The following is a 21,803-nucleotide window of genomic DNA, read 5'->3' on the forward strand; positions in this document are numbered from 1 at the left end:
TACTATTTAACCCATCTGTAAAACAGAAGCAACAGACAAACAAAACATATTTACTCTTTTTCACTGGTTATTACGATTTCTTTCTGCACCATTTCTCGGCAGGATCCTGATTCAGAGCAAGACTCTGAGCGCAGCCACCAGATGGCAGCTCTGCGCTCGCTCTGCCTGCCGCGCCTTACATTTCTGTTGCTCAGCGTCCTGCAGAACTCCACCCGACACCAGGAGGCGCTCCGTCTCGCTGACATCATCTCATCTGACCAACATCGTCTCTATGAGGTGGGTCACAAGCCAACGTGCTTTATAATTTATCTCAAGAGCATTGAGAGTATCACGAGTGAAATGCTCAGCCAGTAATGTTTTTTGTTCACATTTACTGCTCAAAAATTGACTTGTTAACAAATAATGAAGTTAAAGTATTTTAGTTTCACCTGTGAATTTTGTTTACATGAACCCAGGTTTTCTCCAAAGAGGAGTTGAGGAGGTTTCTCCAGAAGCTCAGGGAGTCGTCACTCGCCTTGTTGGACAAGGGACTCGACCCACTGGGTTATGAACTGCAGCAATGAACATAAACACACAAAAAAAGTCTTTTTCAAATTTGTTTATCTGTTTTTGACACACAAAAAATAAAGTCTGCATTTCCTGTAGTTATTATGTGCATTTTTTCCCACATAGAATCACATAGATAGCAATTTAAATTTAAAAATCTAAAAATAGTTGGGAGATACATTTCAATAATTTTCAGTTCCTCCTGGATATTGTAGATTTATGGCTCTTACTGCATGGTAGAGTTTTTACATGTACTTCTTGTACACGTAGCAACGAACTGGAAGCTGAGAACGGGTTTCCGATGTGTTCCTGAGCAAACGCTGTCGGCATCCCTGAAAAAAGAAGAAAAGAGCGTTCAAATTACATTGCTCTGTGTTCTTCTCCAGTCCGAGAGAGGGCGCTGTTTGCCTCAGCAGCTGTTAACCTGCGGGCGAAGAAAACAGATCGCCGTTAACGTTTGAGTTCAAAGGTCAGAAGCAGAAATCACTGCTGAAGCAGCTGCAGCGGGAGGGACAAGAGAAAAGAAGAAAATCCTCCCGGTGTAACGGCGGAGGTGCTTCACTTAGTAGACAGTGGGAGGCGCACTTAAGGCTGGGAACGGAAGAACCACAGGTCGGTGGAGACCCGGAGGACTGGAGTCGAAGGGAGAAAAATATAGAAGAGGAAGAGGATGAAGTAGAGCAGAGGTAAAGTTTTCGGACTGCGTGGCACAGTAACAGACGGACTGACAGCAATCACAAATGTTTCCTCTGTGTTTAATTTTTATTGATTTTCACCAAAATGTTATTATTTCTAATGAAATAATTTGCCCCCAAATCCGAGGCTTTTCATTTTTAGACATTGCAAAAAAATAAAATAAAGCAGCACAACAACACTTCACGAGTTTAAAACTATGACTATCATGGTTTCATTCTACTGCTGAAAAAAGTACTGTACCTCAGGGATTCCCAACCCCCAGTCTGTGGACTGGTACCGGTCCGTAGATCAATTGGAACGGGGCCACGATAGGACACCGTGTCTTTTGGGGGGGGGATTTTTTTGTTTGTTTGTTTGAATGGGGCACCGTGTTTTTTGGGGGAGGATTTTTTTGTTTGTTTGTTTGTTTGTTTGTTTTTTTTTCAAAAAGAATCCACTCACTATTTACTTTCTTTATTTAAAGAAAATCTGACAATATTTAAAATATAATGACAGTGAGACTGCAATACTAACAGAGGTCTAAAACAATTTGATAATTTAACAATTTAACAACCAGTCGACCATAACGGTAAAAATTTAATTTTGAAAATGTATTGATCCATAATGATAATTTAACAACCAGTCGACCATAACGGTCGGTACCAGCTAACTGGTACTTGGTACAAAAAAGGTCGGGCACCGCTGCTGTGCCATTGATGACTACAGCATAGTGGAAAAAACGAATCCCGGGAACAGTCTCTTCATCCTGGAACTGACTCCCAGGTTTTAAATGCACTCATGCTGTCTATGGTTCTTGGTAGCTGCTGCAGTGGAATCATTGCTTAATTAAGTCCAATTATGTTTGTTATTATCTTTTCCACATGTACGCTTTCTGCAGTGTAAACAAAGCTGAAACATCAATTTTTCTGAACTCCGCCCGGACAAGGACGTCAGAGAAGATGTTCAATTTCTCCACCAACAGCCGCATCATCTCTGGGCTGCTGATCAACCTCTTCTCCTCCATCTGCATCGTCTTCATCAACAAATGGATCTACGTGCACTACAGTTTCCCCAACATGACGCTGACCCTGGTCCACTTCGTGTCCACGTGGCTCGGACTCTACGTCTGCAACAAGATGAACATGTTCTCTCCGAAGAGGCTGCCGATCAGAAGGATCGTGTGGCTGGCCTTGAGCTTTTGCGGCTTCGTCGCCTTCACCAACCTGTCGCTGCAGAACAACTCCATCGGAACGTACCAGCTGGCCAAAGCTATGACCACACCCGTCATCATCCTCATCCAGACCACGTACTACAACAAGACCTTCTCCACCAAGATTAAGCTGACCCTGGTGAGCGTACATTTTATATTCTAAAGCAGGGATACCCAACCCCTGGTCTGTGGACTGGTGCTGGTCCGTAGGTCATTTGGTACTGGGCCACAGTGGAAAAAATGTACCTCAGTTTTACCTAGACTATTCAAAAATAAAAATTTCCTTTTTTTAAATTTCTTTTTTCTTTTTTTTTTTTTTTTTTCTTTTTTGATAAAATGGTTGATGTTGTGAGGAAGCATCTTTAAAATCGTACCAACCCATTTTTCTCCAGGTACCAATAACCTTAGGTGTAATTCTCAACTCCTATTACGATGTTCGCTTCAACGTACCAGGCACGGTGTTCGCTTCTCTAGGTGTTTTGGTCACTTCACTTTATCAAGTGGTCAGTTCATTTTTTTTAAATACTTAAAAACAACCAAAATCATTGACGGATAGATTTGTAACTAAACTCCTTTTGCCTTTTTTACCAGTGGGTTGGAGCTAAACAGCACGAGCTCCAGGTCAACTCTATGCAGCTTCTCTACTATCAGGTAAGACAAAATTCCAGAGAGTACTTTACAATATGACTGTGTGTTTACTCTTTATAACCAAAACCATAAATATATAATAGAATATTAAAGAAGTATTTTTCCCCACCAGGCTCCTCTGTCCTCAGCTTTCCTGCTCTCTATCATTCCAATTTTTGAACCAGTAACTGGAAAAGGTGGAATATTTGGGCCATGGTCTATACCTGCTATGGTGGGCAAAACACAGACACGCTGTAAAAAACAAAACAAATCAATGCATCTTGTTGCCTGTTTTTGAAATTTTTTCTCCTTGTTGTCCCCTTTTTGCCCAGATGACGGTGCTGTTCTCTGGTATGGTGGCCTTTCTCGTCAACCTGTCCATCTACTGGATCATTGGAAACACTTCGCCTGTCACGTATCCTTTAATAATTGCTTGGTGAAAGTCCACTTGATAGTCGGGAATCAATGAGATAGTAAATGTGACTGTAACGGTCTGAAACTGAGACACATTTGCTAACGAATGTTCAGCTGTTTATTTTCCTGAATCTTGTTCGCAGCTACAACATGTTTGGACATTTTAAATTTTGCATTACTTTAGTTGGCGGATACCTGCTCTTCCATGACCCGCTGTCACTTAACCAGGTAAGAGTGACTACACGTACCTGTCCCACCAATTGTATGTTTCTGACCAATGAAGAGGGCCACGGGTTTGAGTTTGAGAAACTCAAATCTTAAAATAAAAAAAAGTATAATTAGAAGATTTTATTCACAGACATTTATTTGATGTCCTGTCTGTGGTCCGTAAACCTTTTATTAACCTGTCTGTCTGTTCCTGGTTTTACTCTCAGGCTTTGGGAATACTCTGCACTCTGGCGGGAATTCTGTCTTATACTCACTTTAAGCTGATGGAACAGGAGGAGGGAAAAAGCCGTCTGGCTCAGAGGCCGTAACGGGGCTGTGGCTGTGGCTGTCTATCACATGCACTGGTTCCATTTACCTCAGAGCAGAGGTCAATTTTATACAAAATATACTCGACATGTATATATTATATTAAAAAAGATGATTATTTTTACATCTGAATGTAGAATGTTCTGAAAGGTATTTGAGAAATAGTCGACGTGTCCGAGCTAGAACAAATTTTCACAGCCTGGACTTTTTCATTGAGCCAAAAAAAGGAGAAGATGTGTCATAATCTTCCCAGAATGCACTGCTGCTATTGATGGTACAGTCCTTTTTTAAAAACTTATTTTTAAATAATAAGGCATTGAATAGTCAAAGCTGGCATTGGTGTACTGTAAAGTAAATATTGACAACAATAATAATGGTAACTAAGAAGGCATTGTTAATGTAGAAATAACTGTGTTACTCCTTGTTCTTTACAGTCAACAAATTATTTTTCCTGCTGTAAAACTCAATACTTAACTGTTCTATATGTCTTTGTTTTTGTCGCAGCTCAAGCTTTTAAATTCAGCAGAACATTTTCTGTATGTTACACCAATGACAGTTGAATTTTTACATGTTTTCAGAGCCCACTGCATTTCAGCTTGTCTTGTCTTTTTGCTTTAAGTCTTATACATTATTAGTTAGATTAATCATTTAAAATAAAAATGTTCAATTTTATTTGTCAGAACTATGGTTTAGGTGATTACATTTAAATGGTCTATAGATTTCTTTTTTGTAGTTTATTTAATCGTCTTTTTTTAAACATTTCACGCCAATAAAAACAGTAACAATTAAAACAATTTTAAAGACCCGGAGTGGAATTTCAAACTCTCTTCAACAGTTAGTTCTTTTTCTTTTAACTGACTGAATTGAGCCTGTTTTGGGTTTTTTTTGTTTTTTTGTTTTGTTTTTTTATATATATTTTTTTCCAAACAAATAAAAGTGGCTGTATTTGAAATGTTTCTCTTTGTGGATATCGCACTGCAACAGTACCGTTTCTGTAGGTACAGATGTTTAACTGTGGGTTTGGGAGATGTGATGAATTGAATGAGTGAGTGGGTGGAAAGTTTGTAGGTGTGACTCCTGTGGAGACAGACTCAGTTCTGTTTCTGCAGAATTTTTTTTTCTTCATTTCAGTTTGCTTTGGTTTAATGTTACACTGAAGTAAATTAGGGCAGTGTTGCATCACAGCTCTTAAAGTTACAGTCGGCAGTGAATAAAACACACATTTAAGATAGTATTCCTATACACACTAAGGCCAATCCCACGCTTAGTTCAACTTTAATACAAATAATATGGTGTAATATAATGTACTGTGCATTTGAACATGTACATTGTACCCAAAACTACAATTTTGCTATTTTTACTATATTAGTTCACTAAATTGCCATAGAATTTACAACGATTTTAATTGATGCTGTTTAACCATTTTCTACTATATATATATATAATATTAACGTTGTTGTCACAACCGTAGCTGTCGGCGGCGGTGCCTAACCAAAAAAGTGCAGAAAATGCCCTTATATATTTGTAATCCTTTTGTTGTTAAAGTAATATGATTGAAAGATTATTAAAATAACATCAGTATTTTAATATTTATTTATGTACCCATTTTTATTTTATGAATGAATTCGGTTTTTTTTTTTATTCAAACGTCATGTGTAAGGCCCTGAGAGGGTCCATCAGGAGTTCACGGAAACCAGTCTATGACCGATGTTTGTTTACAATTGCTATCATTAGCAGGTAAATTATTTGGTTTTAACTACACATTTAAACCAAACTGAACAGTTTCAGGTTGGATATTAATAATATTCATATCTGAACGTTTTATTTTTATGTTTTTTCCCCTAGTGGCTGTTAGGTAACGCTAAAACATTTGTGTGCATGAGTCTACACAGTTTGCAGAAATCAAGGCCAGCTGTGCTAAAGCTAACGATTTTTACGTTTCAAACAATAAATGTTTTCATTATGTAAAAGACGTAAATTATGCCGTTTTTAAAATCAAAGAATGTTGCGAAGCATGTTGCTAATACAACGAAGAGCGGAACATTTCCGTGTTAACCGAGGTGGCTAAGCTAGGCTAACGAGCCGTGACTGCGACGACTCTCCTGCGTGGGATCGAGGCAAACTTAGCCTGACAGCAGTTTATTCTTTTGGGGTTATGGTGTACTTAGTTTGTCCAGGTTTATTGCAGTATAAAGTGCATATCACACACATTTATCTTTTTCATATTTGACTATTTGTATTTATATTCTGGTCAGGTTAGGTATATACATTATGTTTGTTTGATATATCCTCTTTCTGTTACTTGTTGATAAAGTAGTGTACCCGTGAGTTCCTTGAAAGAAACAGCGTAGTTTTATAACCGCGTTTATTTATTCATTTTATTAAAAGTCTTTTTAAATAAAATAAAAAAACACCCCGTTTCCTGTCACTAGAGGGCCCTGTTACTGAAACGTGGAAACATTATTATTACTGACAAGTTTAAAACGATTTTAGGTTTAATCAAGCCCTGAAAAGCATCAAAGATCATATTGACATTTCCTTCTAATTTAGACAAAAAAATTCATGCCTTACATTTGTTAGCAAATCCTCTAATCTTTTGGACTGCGTTCAACTGCCAATCAGTCATATTATAATTCTATATTTCAACCTCTTCTAACTTTGAACTGTATGTGTGTTGCTGTGGCAGCTGTACTAAAGTAGTCTGCCTTTGATGTGTGTTGCAAAAGCAGAAGTCCATGGTGTAAGCTAACGCTCACCAAAACAACTTCAGTTGAGCCAAATATTCTCTCTGGTAGTTTGAAACAAAAGCTGTATTATGACTGCTATCTGTTCACGTTTTCCCTTATCTCTCAGTATAATATTGTAGCAAGGGCTCAGTAAACATGGATGAAAAAGATGACAGTTCCTTTGGCAGCAAGGAGAAAGAGAAGGAAAAACCGTTTTCCACCCGTGACAAAGCCAAAGATGAGGCCAAAATGAGCAGCAGCAAGAAGGATATTGGCAAAGAGGAGAAGAGGAAGCGCCAGGAGGAGGAAAAAAAGAAGAAGGAGGAAAAAGAGCGAAGGAAGAAGGAGGAGGAAAAACAAAAAGCAGAAGAAGAGCAGAAAAGAAAGGAGGAGGAGGAGAAAAAGCAACAGGAGGAGGAGGAGAGGAAACTTGAAGAGGAGAAGGAGAGGAAGCAAAAAGAGGAGGAAGCTGCTCTTCTAAAGTGAGTAATAGTTTAACATTATTCTGTTAAAAATCTTGATTTCAATTTGGATTCAAATCTGTCCCTGTTCATCTTTAGAGAAAAAGAGGAGGGCCATCAGCTGCACCAGGAGGCCTGGGAGCGCAATTCAAGCAGAAAAGAGCTCCGCAGCAAGAACCAGAATGCCCACGATGCTAGGCCTGAAGAGGCCTTCTTCAGCCGTCTGGACTCCAGCCTGAAAAAGAACACTGCTTTTGTTAAAAAGTTGCGAACGCTCACCGAGCAGCAACGTGACTCGCTCTCCAACGACTTTGCCTCGCTAAACCTCAGCAAATACATCGGCGAGGCCGTCAGCTCTGTAGTGGAGGCTAAGCTTAAGATCTCCGACGTGGGCTGTGCCGTCCACCTGTGCTCACTTTTCCACCAGCGTTATGCCGAGTTTGCAATGCTGCTGCTGCAGGCATGGAAGAAGCACTTTGAGGCCAGGAAAGAGGAAAAGGCGCCCAATGTGAGCAAGCTGCGCACGGACCTTCGCTTCATCGCTGAGCTCACCATTGTTGGCCTCTTTACTGACAAGGAGGGTCTGTCGCTGATTTACGAGCAGCTGAAGAACATCATCAACACTGACCGCGAGACGCATACACACGTGTCCGTGGTGATCAGCTTTTGTAAGCACTGTGGCGACGACATCGCTGGTCTGGTGCCGCGTAAAGTGAAAGTGGCTGCAGAGAAGTTTGGCTTATCGTTTCCTCCAAGTGAGATCATCAGTACAGAGAAGCAGCAGCCCTTCCAGAACCTTCTGAGAGAATATTTTACCTCACTGACCAAACATCTGAAGAAGGACCACCGTGAGCTGCAGAACATTGAAAGGCAGAACAGGTGAGTGTTATTTTCCTGAGTCTCAGACACGAGGACTTCATCACCGTGCAAATTTACAAATTACAGATTTTGCACATGTATGCACAAAGTATGAGTAAATAACATCTGCTCTGAAATTCATGTGAACAGTGTTTATTGGCAATAGTGAACCCTCAAGAACAGGAATCACTAATATCGTCCTAGTGCCATTTTGACTCGTGGGCCACAATTGTCCTAAAATTGAACTTGGGAGCTGGTTCGAACCCATGACCTTCCTGATATAAAGCAGGACAAACCACTCTTCCACTGTGTGGTCCTTATACACCAGCTCACTGCAGACAAACTCTCATAATTATAACAGGCGCCCATATCAAAACAACAACATGTGGCCTCACCACCAGATGTCGCTAGATCTCACAACAGTGTACTTTTAATGTAAGAGTGCAATATTGTAGCAAGGGCTCAGTAAACATGGATGAAAAAGATGACAGTTCCTTTGGCAGCAAGGAGAAAGAGAAGGAAAAACCGTTTTCCACCCGTGACAAAGCCAAAGATGAGGCCAAAATGAGCAGCAGCAAGAAGGATATTGGCAAAGAGGAGAAGAGGAAGCGCCAGGAGGAGGAAAAAAAGAAGAAGGAGGAAAAAGAGCGAAGGAAGAAGGAGGAGGAAAAACAAAAAGCAGAAGAAGAGCAGAAAAGAAAGGAGGAGGAGGAGAAAAAGCAACAGGAGGAGGAGGAGAGGAAACTTGAAGAGGAGAAGGAGAGGAAGCAAAAAGAGGAGGAAGCTGCTCTTCTAAAGTGAGTAATAGTTTAACATTATTCTGTTAAAAATCTTGATTTCAATTTGGATTCAAATCTGTCCCTGTTCATCTTTAGAGAAAAAGAGGAGGGCCATCAGCTGCACCAGGAGGCCTGGGAGCGCAATTCAAGCAGAAAAGAGCTCCGCAGCAAGAACCAGAATGCCCACGATGCTAGGCCTGAAGAGGCCTTCTTCAGCCGTCTGGACTCCAGCCTGAAAAAGAACACTGCTTTTGTTAAAAAGTTGCGAACGCTCACCGAGCAGCAACGTGACTCGCTCTCCAACGACTTTGCCTCGCTAAACCTCAGCAAATACATCGGCGAGGCCGTCAGCTCTGTAGTGGAGGCTAAGCTTAAGATCTCCGACGTGGGCTGTGCCGTCCACCTGTGCTCACTTTTCCACCAGCGTTATGCCGAGTTTGCAATGCTGCTGCTGCAGGCATGGAAGAAGCACTTTGAGGCCAGGAAAGAGGAAAAGGCGCCCAATGTGAGCAAGCTGCGCACGGACCTTCGCTTCATCGCTGAGCTCACCATTGTTGGCCTCTTTACTGACAAGGAGGGTCTGTCGCTGATTTACGAGCAGCTGAAGAACATCATCAACACTGACCGCGAGACGCATACACACGTGTCCGTGGTGATCAGCTTTTGTAAGCACTGTGGCGACGACATCGCTGGTCTGGTGCCGCGTAAAGTGAAAGTGGCTGCAGAGAAGTTTGGCTTATCGTTTCCTCCAAGTGAGATCATCAGTACAGAGAAGCAGCAGCCCTTCCAGAACCTTCTGAGAGAATATTTTACCTCACTGACCAAACATCTGAAGAAGGACCACCGTGAGCTGCAGAACATTGAAAGGCAGAACAGGTGAGTGTTATTTTCCTGAGTCTCAGACACGAGGACTTCATCACCGTGCAAATTTACAAATTACAGATTTTGCACATGTATGCACAAAGTATGAGTAAATAACATCTGCTCTGATTTGCACATAAAAGTATGAGTAAATAACATCTGCTCTGAAATTCATGTGAACAGTGTTTATTGGCAATAGTGAACCCTCAAGAACAGGAATCACTAATATCGTCCTAGTGCCATTTTGACTCGTGGGCCACAATTGTCCTAAAATTGAACTTGGGAGCTGGATCAGGAGCAGATAGATGGAGCGTTTGTGTGAGCTAGGATAAATGACATGTAAAAGTCATACATAAAGGCTAAAATGCTAAAATCTTTTTATCATTTTCTACGCCATCTATTGAGGAAATGTGGGTATTGCAGTAAAAAGTATAATAATAATAATATAAATAAATTATATAATTTGGAAAAGTTTGGCGGGCTGGATTAAAAAGCTAAACGGGCTGTATCCGGCCCCCGGGCCTTAGTTTGCCCATGCCTGTCCTAGTGTAATTAGAATTAAAATAAAAAAAGTCTTAACTACTTCTCCTTTCCAGACGTATCTTACATTCCAAAGGGGAACTGAGTGAGGATCGGCACAAGCAGTATGAAGAGTTTGCAACTTCATATCAGAAGCTTTTGGCAAACACGCAGTCACTGGCTGATCTGCTGGATGAAAACATGCCAGAGCTGCCTCTAGATAAGACGGTGCAAGAAGGTGATTTTGATTTATTTTTCTTCTCTTAAACTCGACTTTAGTAATAAAATCAAGTGAAGTAAAATCACTATTTCTGTTCAATAACAGAACACGGTCCAGGCATTGATATTTTTACGCCTGGTAAACCTGGAGAGTATGACCTGGAGGGAGGAATCTGGGAAGACGAAGACGCTCGAAACTTCTACGAGAACATGGTGGACCTGAAGGCTTTTGTCCCCGCCATACTCTTTAAGGACAACGAGAAGAGTGGTCATGCCAAAGACAAAGAGGACAGCAAAGGTAACTGTAACACGTCGAAGACAGAAAAATTAAAACGCGACAAAGCCACACGAGCTTTCACTCTGACGGTGCTGCTGGTTCTTGTGCAGATTGTAAAGAAGGAAAGGACAGTGGCAGCACCACAGAAGAATTGGAGCTGGAGCTGGAGGCCCTGGACATAGCCGATGAACCATTGGAGCTGGAAGGAGCAGATGAGGCAGAGAATGAAGAGCTGGCCAAAAAACTTTTGGATGAGCAAGGTACACAAGGTCTTTGTTTATTTAAAAAAAAAAACATAACAAAGGTTGTTCAATTCCAGCTTTACAGCAACGAGGACATTATTTCACTATCTTTGATTTGTGTGTTTGTGTAGAGCAAGAAGAGGAGGAGACAAACACTACGTCCCACTTGAAGCTCATCGTGGATGCCTTTATTCAGCAGCTGCCCAACTGTGTAAACAGAGACCTTATCGACAAGGTGCGGCAAAAACGAAAATAATGCTTCTGAAGCCAAGAGTAACAGACTAATTGGGATGTTTGCTCCATGTCTCCAAATGTTATTGTTGTTTAAGATGAGAATTGTGTCTCCACCTGCAGGCTGCCATGGACTTCTGTATGAACATGAACACAAAGTCCAACAGGAGGAAGCTGGTCCGAGCTCTTTTCACCGTCCCCAGACAGAGGTAAAGACACTTAATGTAACCCTGTGAGAGAATTGCTGTAAGGTACCACCAGGTGGTGCTCACATTATATGGTAATCTGCTTTTGCTCTCCTCAGGTTGGATCTGCTCCCCTTCTACTCTCGACTGGTGGCAACTCTGCATCCCTGCATGTCAGACGTGGCTGAGGATCTGTGCTCAATGCTGAAGGGAGACTTCAGGTTTCATGTACATATCCCCTCCCCGCTGTTGCCTTTGTTGAAAATAGGTCACATGCATCTGTTTGATGTTTTATGTAATACAAGTTTTTCATATGAAGTGATTGAAACATACGTTTGATGTTTTATGTAATGCAAGTTTTTCATATGAAGTGATTGAAACGGTGATCGGTTTGTGTGATTTTTTTTTTTTTCAGATTCGTAAGAAAGACCAGATCAACATTGAGACCAAAAACAAAACCGTCAGATTCATTGGGGAACTGGCCAAGTTTAAGATGTTCTCAAAAACTGACACGCTGCACTGTCTGAAGGTCAGCGAAGGCATCTCAGATCTGAGGTTTGATGTTGAGGAGGTACTGGGCCATTTTTTCTCATTTGTGTGTGTGTGTATTTCCTTCATGACCAGATGCTCCTCTCGGATTTCACTCATCACCACATTGAGATGGTCTGCACACTGCTGGAGACGTGTGGTCGTTTCCTCTTCAGATCTCCAGACTCACACCTGAGAACCAGCGTCCTCCTGGTCAGTGGACTCACACACACCGTCACTGTATAAACAATTGGACTTTGTACTAAGCGGTAGACTGAATGTTAACAGCTGTTTATTTTTTCTTCCTTTTTTTAGGAGCAGATGATGCGTAAGAAGCAAGCGCAGCATCTGGACGCACGCTACGTGACCATGGTGGAAAATGCCTACTACTACTGCAACCCTCCACCGGTGGAAAAGACGGTGAAGAAGAAGCGTCCGCCGCTGCAGGAGTACATTTGTAAACTCCTCTACAAGGATCTGTCCAAGGTCACCACGGAGAAGGTGCTGAGGCAAATGCGTAAACTCCCGTGGCAGGAACCGGAGACTAAAGGCTACCTGATCTGCTGCATGGTCAACATCTGGAACGTCAAGTACAACAGCATCCACTGTGTGGCGAACCTGCTGGCCGGTCTGGTGGCTTACCAGGAAGACGTGGGGATCCACGTGGTAGATGGAGTCCTGGAGGACATTCGACTGGGCATGGAGGTAAGGAGAAAGGAGTCGGGAAGTGGATCTAGATTGATAGATTGAGTCCAAAGTGCAGAAAGAGAAGAGGACGGAAATTAAAAACCCTTAATGTTTAACTGGACATTTCTGACAGTTGATCTGCAGCGACAAAAAACAACAATAGCTGTAACATGTTGCAACGCATGACAGCTTCTCAGCAGTTCACCGTACAATTATGTTATTGGTGACTTCACAACTTGTAATCTGTCTTAGTGAAACTAAGCAGGAAGCAGCAGACCAATCACTTACACTCAACACTTTTTTCTCGAAGGAATGCAGAATATCAATAGACGGTAACACAACGCCTTTGTTTTCAGAAGTGAGATCTTGTCATAAGATCCTTTTTACCTGACAGAAAGTATGACATTGTCTCGTTCCCACAATGGGTGACACTCACCGTTGACCTTTGTGCACTCATGTATACAGAAGGGTTTGATGTGGCCACAAAGGTGAAGTAAAGAGATAAGCGACAACAAAAGTATATTTTATTAGCACTGCGACATCTTGTGATTCTATAAAAGACCTGGGTCTGAATGTGCTCTTTATTATAATTTGAACAATTTATTTGGCAAGCCAGTGAGCCATATTCTGTCCACGAACCATAGCTTCCTCATTCTGATTCATAAAGTGTCCGATTCTCCAAATTTGCACCGTGAGAATACTGCAGTATTCACAGAAAAACTACACCATGGGTATGAAACGTGATCACTACGTTGGGGACAAGACAGTTATTCAACAGTCTAGTACTAAGAATGGTCTCACCACAAATATTGACTATAACCACACTGTAATCAATTCATGGGATCTGGCGACTTAACTTAACCTTAAAATGCTGTAGGTTGAGGACGTCGTAAATCGAGGATCCCTGGTATTTTCATCTTAGAAATTTTAAATTAAGCAGAATTGCACAACATTAAAAGAATGTGAGTCAATCATTTTTTATTTAGACATCAAATGCATAAAGTACTTAACATATGATACAAATATTTCCTCTGCCTCTATCTTCGGCCCAGGTTAACCAGCCCAAGTTCAACCAGCGCCGCATCAGCAGCGCCAAGTTCCTCGGCGAACTCTACAACTACCGCATGGTGGAGTCAGCTGTCATCTTTCGCACCCTCTTCTCTTTCATCTCCTTCGGGGTGAACCAGGACGGCAGCCCCAGTCCTCTGGACCCTCCGGAGCACTTGTTCCGTCTGCGCCTAGTCTGCACCCTACTGGACACCTGTGGTCAGTACTTTGACCGTGGCTCCAGTAAGAGAAAGTTGGACTGTTTTCTCATCTACTTCCAGGTAAGTTTTCTTAACAAACGCATCAGTCTGCATATATCGGTATTGGAATCGGAATGAAAGTGGACAATATTGGCAAAAAGTTAATATCGAACATCCTATTTTTGACTAATCCAGATTTATTTTTGACTAATCCAAAAACGCTGCATCATAACAGTGGCTTGTAGAATGTGTCAAATAATCAGTCTGTAGTCCCTTAAAGTCCATTTGACAGTCAGTCAGCTTGGCAGTCATAGACTCATTTACTGCACTGAGGTTGGTGAGGCTGGTCTGACACATCTGACTGAAAGTTGAAGCCTCGGCTGGATGCGATAGTATTTTGAGCTTCTTCATTGTGTCCAGTTAATAACGTGTATAGACGGTATTTGAGTAACGATAACTGAATGTACTGTGGAACTATAGGATATCCACTTTGCGTCAGTCTGCCCTTGCATTAAAATGTTGAAAAAAATCAGAGTAATCTTTGAAAACTAGCCTAAATTTCTATCAAATATGTGTTAACAATATATTTCATATACGTATATTAACACTTTCATTAAAAAATGGTGGACATTTTTCTTATGTCAGTGGTCAATAATGATCAGAATTTTTTTCCTAAGAAAGCAGAACCTGTGTGGCTTTATTAAATCCCAAAGGAAATGAAAAATGTTCATTTTGTTTTTGTGTGACGATGGCGTTCGGTGTCTGCAGCGTCGTTCAACTTTAAAAATAAGCCAACTAAATTGTCTCTCCATTGTGTCTGCAGCGCTACGTCTGGTGGAAGAAGAGCGGCGACAATTGGACCAAGGACCACCCGTTCCCCATCGACATCGACTACATGATCAGCGACACCCTGGAGTTGCTCCGACCAAAGATGAGACTCTGCTGCTCAATGGACGAGGCTGCAAAACTGGTCTCTGACCTGGAGAGGGAGGTTCTCATCAAACTGGGTGAGGAAGAGACGTTGTGTCTCTATACTTTTCTTAATTACCTCTGTGTGTGTGTGTGTTATGCAGCTGGTTCCTCCAGTCCTGTAGCTGCTGGTCCATTTCACAGGTTCAGTAGCATTCCTGTTGTAGGAGGATCCGTGTCCTGCACCGATGTTTTTCTTTGCGTTTGCGTTATCTTATCATGTTTTAGCTCACTTGGCTCAGTAAACTTTAGTTAACAGCAAAACATTTTCTTATAAACCAAAGTTATTCATTATCCTGTTGCTGAGAAGTACAGAAAACCCACAACCACATAAATGCAATGTATTCCAGATACAACACTGCTCAAAGGCGGCCTTTATATTATGACAACAGTCTAGTCAGTCAAATTTAATAAAAAGCATGAAATAAATTAATCTTTATACGAGTCTAGTTATTTTAAAATAAATCATTAATTTTACTCGGTTAACATCCTACTAAACTGACGACCTTTGGTTTAAGGACATAAACATTGTCGTTATATTCTGCATTTAACTTTGGTTTAAGGACATTAACATTGTCGTTATATTCTGCATTTAACTGTTCAAATGTCAGATAATTGTCTGAACTCATTGAACATGACGATGGTAATTAGTAGCAGCTATTTATTTTATGAGACCATGTGTTCTATACATCAGTGATTATCAACTGGCAGCCTGCGGGCCGAATCTGATCCACCAAACCATACAATCCGGCCCGCGACTGGATTCCAAATAGACATCAAATAATAATGTCAGACAAGATTTTTAAAAAGTTTTTTTTTTATTTGAGTGTCGACTAGAAAAATTTTGGCTTCTGTCTTACATACATGGGCATTAATTACATGTTACTTGACATCTAACTAGTTGTCTTTAAGTGATAAGTACTCACTGTTCAGGGTTTGGCTGCACAAGTATTTATTATTGTCTCTCATCATGTTTCAAAATAAAATAATTGATTGTTGTTGTTTTTTTCCCCCACTGTAAAGGTATGGCCATGGAGAAAGATGGCCGCTCCAGCGCCATGAGCGAGGGAGAGGCCATTGATGAAGAGGAGGAGGATGAGGACGAGGAGGGAGAAGCCGAAACTGAGCAGTCGGGCAACGAGAGTGAGATGAATGAACAAGAAGAGGATGTGAGTCATGAACCTTGTTAGACTTGCTTTTGTTTTTATTCCATCACATTTTGATCGCGCTGCCTCTCTCACTTGACGCAACGGCGTTCAGTGCTGGATGTTCTTGTTCGGCAGCAGCAAAAACTTAGATCTGTGTTGTCTAGAACAGACATGACAAACTCATTTTGGCTCAGGTGCCACATACAGCCTGATTAGATGTCAAGTGGGCCGTACCATTACAAGTATAGCATAAGTACCTATAAATAGTCCATGTTTTTCCTCCTTTGTTTTTATGCAAAGAAGTACCAGTATATTAGAAAATATTCATGTTTAATGAAATATTATTTGAAAAAACATCATCGACATGAAGTGTTTGTGCATTTTCTTTTAACTTTGAAAAATCAACAAGCAGGCCAAATTCAACCCCCTGTATGTTTGACACCCGGTATTGAATTTTCTTAAGTTTGAAAATGTGTCCTTTTTTTGGATAGGATGGTTCTGAGAATGAAGAGGAAGAGCGAGATGAGGAAGAAGAGGAGAACACAGACTATCTGACTGACTCCAATAAAGAGAATGAGACCGATGAAGAGAACAATGTAATGTCAAAACCCACAGAGTATTAGAAAAACACCACAGTTGTTTTCATTTATGTGTGCTAAATATTTAATTTAAAGTACGACACATACACAGTGTGTGTGTGTGTGTGTGTGAGACCTTGTTAGTGGTTAGTGACGATGTGCCGCATGTGTGCATAAGGTTAGTGACGATGTGCCGCATGTGTGCAGGAGGTGACCATCCGTGGAGGTGGACTGAAACACGTGGCCTGTGCTGAGGACGAGGACTTCATCCAGGCTCTGGATAAGATGATGCTGGAGAACCTTCAGGTACCAAAGCTGCTAATCTGCTGGTTAGCCAGGAATTGTGTGTGCATGCTTGACACCCTTCCGTTAGCTCTAATTTTAATGTTACGCTTATGTTTTCTTTCTGCAGCAGCGAAGCGGCGAGGCAGTCAAAGTTCATCAGCTGGACGTGGCCATACCTCTGCAGCTCAAGAGTCAGCTGAAGAAGGGCGGGGCCGGGCAGACGTGCCTCGGGGAGACCGAGTCCGATGTCTCGGAGACCATGCAATTCGTCATGTTGACACGCAAGGGCAACAAACCGCAGGTTAGCATGCACAACTACGCAGAATGACGTTGTTTGATAGAAATGTTTAGGCGACTGAGATCTGAAGAAAAATATGAAAAGAAAGAAAACCCACACAATGGCAGACGTGTCAACTGTGTCAAGGCTGCAGCAGTCCTAAAACTTGCATTTAGCCAGTGAAGCTAATTAGGTAAATAACATGTATATCAGCTTAGATCTACGTTACCTTTGACACACATTCACATATACAGTACATATATATTTTATACATATTAATATATGTACTGTATATTTAAATATGCACATATATTTTATATATGCATATATACATCTATCCTAATTATATGTGTAACCCCCTGACCTCCTATAAATATATATATCTGCCTGTGAGTATATATGTATGTGTGTACAGTGTGTATATATATATAAATATATATGTATGTGTATATGTATATATATAAATATATATGTATGTGTATATATGTATAAATGTATATATGTGTATATATGTATATACAGTATACACACACATATGTGTGTGTATATATATATATGTAGGTACTAATTAAAACATTCATACCTGTAACATTCACACTTCACACGCAGCCATCAGAGAGTTAAATCCAGCCATAAGACCAAGAACATTCTCCACACACACACACACACACACACACACACACACACACACACAGACACAGACACAGGATGCTTTCATTCTGGCCAAGTGATTATGTTAATGTTGCTGTAGTGTATGTGTGTTTGTTTACAGATATTTTTTCCATAAACACAGACACACCTCACTCTTACACCTACAAAGATGTCCTGTGTTCTCTCTCTCCCTCTCTCTCTCTCTCTCTCCCTCTCTGTCCTGTTTTCATATGGATGAAGCAGGACTTTTTTTTTGGCCTGTGACTATTTGGCAACTGTCCTGTGCACACACCAAGAACCTGTGGACAGAACGCTCCATCAGACCTCAGTAGCTTGAGAGACACGCGCACACACAGTGACACACACGGACACACCCAACAGTACAAGAACGAGCCTCTGCTCTGCAACCGCACATTCCACCGCTGACGGCACACAAGCACGCACACACACCCTCTTGTTTCTGCACAGCCATGATGACATAACCGTATTTTATTAGCGCCTACTTACTAAACACGTAATTCAATTTTAACCTTGGACCAAACCTCAGCCATCAGGTTATTGTGGACTTGAGCTGACGTCGATTTTATAGCTGAGTCTTTCTTTTTAAAGACTCCCAAATTCTGCCCTTCTGTCATTCAACCACAGGGGTCGCTCACACCGCTGTCCATGTTGGCTGTGTGTCAGTTCCCCTCACAAGTACCCATATAATTAAGTCTTTTCACTGTGTATAAAATGGTTCTGTACTCCTCCTACATTTTATTCACACGGCCACCAAAGCCAAAATAAGTTTTATTTACCATAAACCATGATTTGCCTGAATGTTGCGACCAAATTGTTCGTTGTGTCCACCTGTTGTCGTACAGCTCCGTGGTGAAGTCGAGCTCTTTGCTCTGTTTAGCTTGGCTGGCTCTAGAGCTGGCAGAGACCTGGAAAGTCGAGAAAAGCCAAATGTTTTGTAGGTTCTTGTGGAAGGTTTTTGAGAACCAGGATTTTACATTTATTTTCATTTTCATTTTTTTTTCCAACAGTACAAAATCCTGAATGTCCCGCTGTCATCACATCTGGCAGCCAATCATTTTAACCAGCAGCAGGCAGAACAGGAGGAACGTATGAGGATGAAGAAACTGACTCTGGACATCAACGAGAGACAGGAGCAGGAGGACTATCAAGGTACCACACACTAGGATTTGATTACTACAGACGGTCCTCAGGTTACGACGTTCCTGACCGAGTTTTGTGGTTACACCTAAAGAGCCATGTCCATCATTTTGACGTACGACTATAAAACAATGGGAAATGGTCAGCGAGTAGATTAGGCGAATACCATGTGCAACAATATACGCACAAGATGTTTTTTTTTATTTTCACCAGTTTTACGCCATACATTGAGTTGTGCTACATTCAATTTCTTTGTTTATCTGGGAACTTTTTGCCCTTGATTTTGGCTCCTAAAAGTAGGTCAAACTCTTGTGATGTTTTTATGTCCGAGATTATGATGTTGTCACTGTGTTAGCTTTGGTTCTAATGTACAGTATGCAATTTTCGACTTATGGCAAAAACTGAGTTGTCACACCATAGAATTGCAACTGTGCCTTAACATGAGGACCCCTCTTATTGACATCTGACCAAATATATTATCAAATACAGAAGACAATATAAAGGTCATCCTTTCACAGAAATGTTGCAGTCACTGGCTCAGCGACCGGCTCCTGCCAACACCAACCGCGAACGTCGGCCTCGATACCAGCACCCGAAAGGAGCGCCTAACGCTGATCTGATCTTCAAGACTGGAGGAAGGTGAGAGACCAAACCGTTTTAACTCCGCTTTTTGTTTTAATCTTTTCCCCAATTATTTAATTCTTATTAATCAAATCTTCAGAGCTGTCGAATTTGATTTGTTTGAGTTCGACTCAGTGCCCCTACAGTAACTCCCTGCCTCTGTCCACCAGGAGACGCTGATCACAATCTGGACCACAGGCGAGCTACAAAGAGAGTAACGATAAAGCTAGAGTGAAAATGAGAGAGAAGATCGGAGTGGAGACCGGTCGAAACCAGGGAAGGAGTTCCTCCAGAAACCCACTGACCTGCTGGGAAAGAACACAACCCCCTGACCTCCTGAAGACACACTGACCCTGCTGAGGCCTGCAGCCTGAGGAGTAGCGCCACCTCCAGGAGCCTGAGGATCGGAGGAAAACGGGTCAGACAGACCACTCTCTCTCTTCAGGTTTTTGTCTGTTACCAGGGAAGGGGAAAAAACCCAACAAAAACACAATAACCTTCTGGTAATATCTTAGAGACCAAACCAGTGATGACCAGAATGATCAACGTGACGCCCCCTGCTGGGACAATGACTTGTGTTTAAAAGTAAACAACTGATATCTGAAACTGATTTTTATGTTCTCATCTGTGTTTTGGACCTGGAAGCAACAGATTTTGCGGAGGAAGTACAGGATAAAGAAGGTTTAACTCGACACAGGTGTTGTTCCGTGAACTTTGTCCAGGTTTGTTGGTTGGTGTGGTTTGAAATTAGTGTCTAAAATTTCTGGCAGCTGCTGTTGAGAAGAAGGAGAAATCATGGCGAGTGAGGAAATATTCTCAGCAAAGTATTTTGAAGCTAACATCAGGTGTTTCTATAGAATAATGCAGCACATTAGATTTTTTTTCCTTATATAATTTGTTACACTGAAACAAAGACACGACTCACTGTGTTGTGAGGACTCCACTCACTTCAACCTGTCTTTCACCCGCCAAAAAAGAAAAACAGATTGTAATACCCCCACAAAGCTATGGGCCATTGCGTAATATGTTGCATTGCGTAATCTGAAAACGTCTGCAGTACAAATGCTGGACAGCATTTCTTTGTAAACTGTTCACTCGCCAACACCAAAGTCCATAAAAAAGTGGCATTAGCTTACTGCAGTTATGGAGCCATTGCTGCAGGGGTCACCAAATATATTTGTCGTAGAATTGTTCTGGACAGACACCGTGGCGGCTGCACACTCAAATAAAATGAAATTTTAAAAAAAATCACATTCTGCTCTAACATCATTACTTGATGTGTATTTAGAAATCCAGACGCTAGCTGGATTGGATAGGTTTGGTGTTGCGGGCTGCTAGTTGATAATCATTGAATTGCTGCCTCCTTTATTCAGGTCAAATGTTAATATCTATCTTAGCTTTTTTTTTTTCCATTGTTTGGTTTCGCATCAATGACACAACCTGACCACTGAAGGCAGTAGTAGTCCAGTTCAGGAACTTCTTTGTCCCTGTGAGCTAAATTCAATGCTGTTCTTTATGGACCTTGTTGCAGGAGGTGGTTTACAAAGCTTTTCAAAACTTTTTTGTTGGTAAATTAGTATGAGACGACGCCAGGTATAAAACCGTGATAGAGGGTTAGCTAAAGAAGGTCCAGTGTTTGACATTTGTCGACATCTACCTGTGAGATTGCAGAAAGCATCAACTGAACTGAAAAGTTAAGTCCTTCGGCAAAGTGTGGAAAAATTTCAGCGGACTTGCAGTCAAAATGCTAATCCTGGTTTAACTGAGCACTTAAATAAATGTAAAACGGACTTTCTCAGGTTTTTGCCAGTATTTTTTTGTAAAAGCTTCAAAACAAAAAATAATAATCGGAAAATAAATTGGCAAAAAACATTTTTCCCCAAATTTAATCTTTATTGAAACTTGTTAGAATCATGGAAGCGTTTAAATAAGGTTTACTGACGTGTATAAATAAAAATAGTATTTTGACTTCTGTTTCTTCCAAGACTCGTTTTAATGTCGAATTTTCTGACGTGGCAGTTTTTCTCTTAATAATCCTGTATCTGAGACTCTCCTGCAGTGACCATAAGTTCTCTGACTATTCTTTGTCCTTTTAGCTGACATTCATCAGTGAACGTGGACATTTTTTTTTCTTTGTAATGCATGAACATTTCTGCATCAACTCTTTCTTTATAAATCGCTGTTGAGCTCTTGAGTCTGGATTTGTGAATGTTTAATTTTCCCTGTAACCTCTGACCGTTTCACATCTCAGATGAGAATAAAACGTGAAGATGATTTTTTTCTCTCTCTC

General features: G+C 41.1%; 3 protein-coding genes across 5 annotated transcripts in view; all 3 read left to right on the forward strand.

Moving 5' to 3' along the window:
* The window catches only part of nup107 (nucleoporin 107), a 10,072-nt gene extending 9,428 nt beyond the window's left edge, over positions 1-644 (forward strand). The window contains exons 26-27 of the mRNA XM_008315253.3: positions 103-276; positions 456-644. Coding sequence (XP_008313475.1) covers positions 103-276; positions 456-563 — 282 coding nt within the window. The 3' untranslated portion in view covers positions 564-644. The remainder of the gene's footprint in view (positions 1-102; positions 277-455) is intronic.
* A 349-nt stretch (positions 645-993) lies between these two features.
* On the forward strand, positions 994-4,958 carry slc35e3 (solute carrier family 35 member E3). The gene is made up of 8 exons (XM_008315254.3): positions 994-1,232; positions 2,120-2,570; positions 2,824-2,934; positions 3,023-3,082; positions 3,192-3,290; positions 3,391-3,473; positions 3,616-3,700; positions 3,907-4,958. The coding sequence occupies exons 2-8, from the start codon at positions 2,181-2,183 to the stop codon at positions 4,006-4,008; spliced, it is 930 nt and encodes a 309-aa protein (XP_008313476.1). The 5' UTR covers positions 994-1,232; positions 2,120-2,180; the 3' UTR covers positions 4,009-4,958.
* Positions 4,959-5,745: 787 nt separating this feature from the next.
* Positions 5,746-21,787, forward strand: upf2 (UPF2 regulator of nonsense mediated mRNA decay). 3 transcript variants are annotated; one of them, XM_025057300.1, is made up of 20 exons: positions 5,749-7,214; positions 7,293-8,072; positions 10,288-10,448; positions 10,536-10,727; positions 10,817-10,966; positions 11,080-11,183; positions 11,303-11,388; positions 11,484-11,592; positions 11,780-11,893; positions 11,989-12,105; positions 12,208-12,597; positions 13,632-13,907; positions 14,650-14,833; positions 15,819-15,964; positions 16,435-16,539; positions 16,729-16,827; positions 16,934-17,107; positions 18,763-18,904; positions 19,411-19,531; positions 19,684-21,787. In XM_025057300.1, exons 1-20 carry the CDS (start codon positions 6,889-6,891, stop codon positions 19,691-19,693), a joined length of 3,786 nt encoding a protein of 1,261 aa, XP_024913068.1. In that variant the 5' UTR covers positions 5,749-6,888; the 3' UTR covers positions 19,694-21,787. The 3 variants fall into 3 exon arrangements, with proteins under 3 accessions (XP_008313478.1, XP_024913068.1, XP_024913069.1); XM_025057301.1 differs by lacking the exons at positions 5,749-7,214; positions 7,293-8,072 and adding exons at positions 8,509-8,848; positions 8,927-9,706 and having other exon boundaries at positions 19,687-21,787; XM_008315256.3 differs by lacking the exon at positions 19,684-21,787 and having other exon boundaries at positions 5,746-7,214; positions 19,411-19,535.
* The last annotated feature ends 16 nt before the right edge of the window (positions 21,788-21,803 follow it).

Source organism: Cynoglossus semilaevis, chromosome 8, assembly GCF_000523025.1.
Source record: "Cynoglossus semilaevis isolate Cse_v1.0 chromosome 8, Cse_v1.0, whole genome shotgun sequence".
NCBI lineage: Eukaryota > Metazoa > Chordata > Actinopteri > Pleuronectiformes > Cynoglossidae > Cynoglossus > Cynoglossus semilaevis.

What these genes read in the sequence shown, in the direction of transcription:
- slc35e3 (XM_008315254.3), top strand. Translation starts at nt 2,181, where the DNA reads ATGTTCAATTTCTCCACCAACAGCCGCATCATCTCTGGGCTGCTGATC. An exon ending in TGCAGCTTCTCTACTATCAG is followed by an intron (nt 3,083 to 3,191) that starts GTAAGACAAAAT and finishes TTTCCCCACCAG; the next exon opens with GCTCCTCTGTCCTCAGCTTT. An exon ending in ACCCGCTGTCACTTAACCAG is followed by an intron (nt 3,701 to 3,906) that starts GTAAGAGTGACT and finishes TTTTACTCTCAG; the next exon opens with GCTTTGGGAATACTCTGCAC.
- upf2 (XM_025057300.1), top strand. Translation starts at nt 6,889, where the DNA reads ATGGATGAAAAAGATGACAGTTCCTTTGGCAGCAAGGAGAAAGAGAAG. An exon ending in AGATAAGACGGTGCAAGAAG is followed by an intron (nt 10,449 to 10,535) that starts GTGATTTTGATT and finishes GTTCAATAACAG; the next exon opens with AACACGGTCCAGGCATTGAT. An exon ending in TGAATGAACAAGAAGAGGAT is followed by an intron (nt 15,965 to 16,434) that starts GTGAGTCATGAA and finishes TTTTTTGGATAG; the next exon opens with GATGGTTCTGAGAATGAAGA.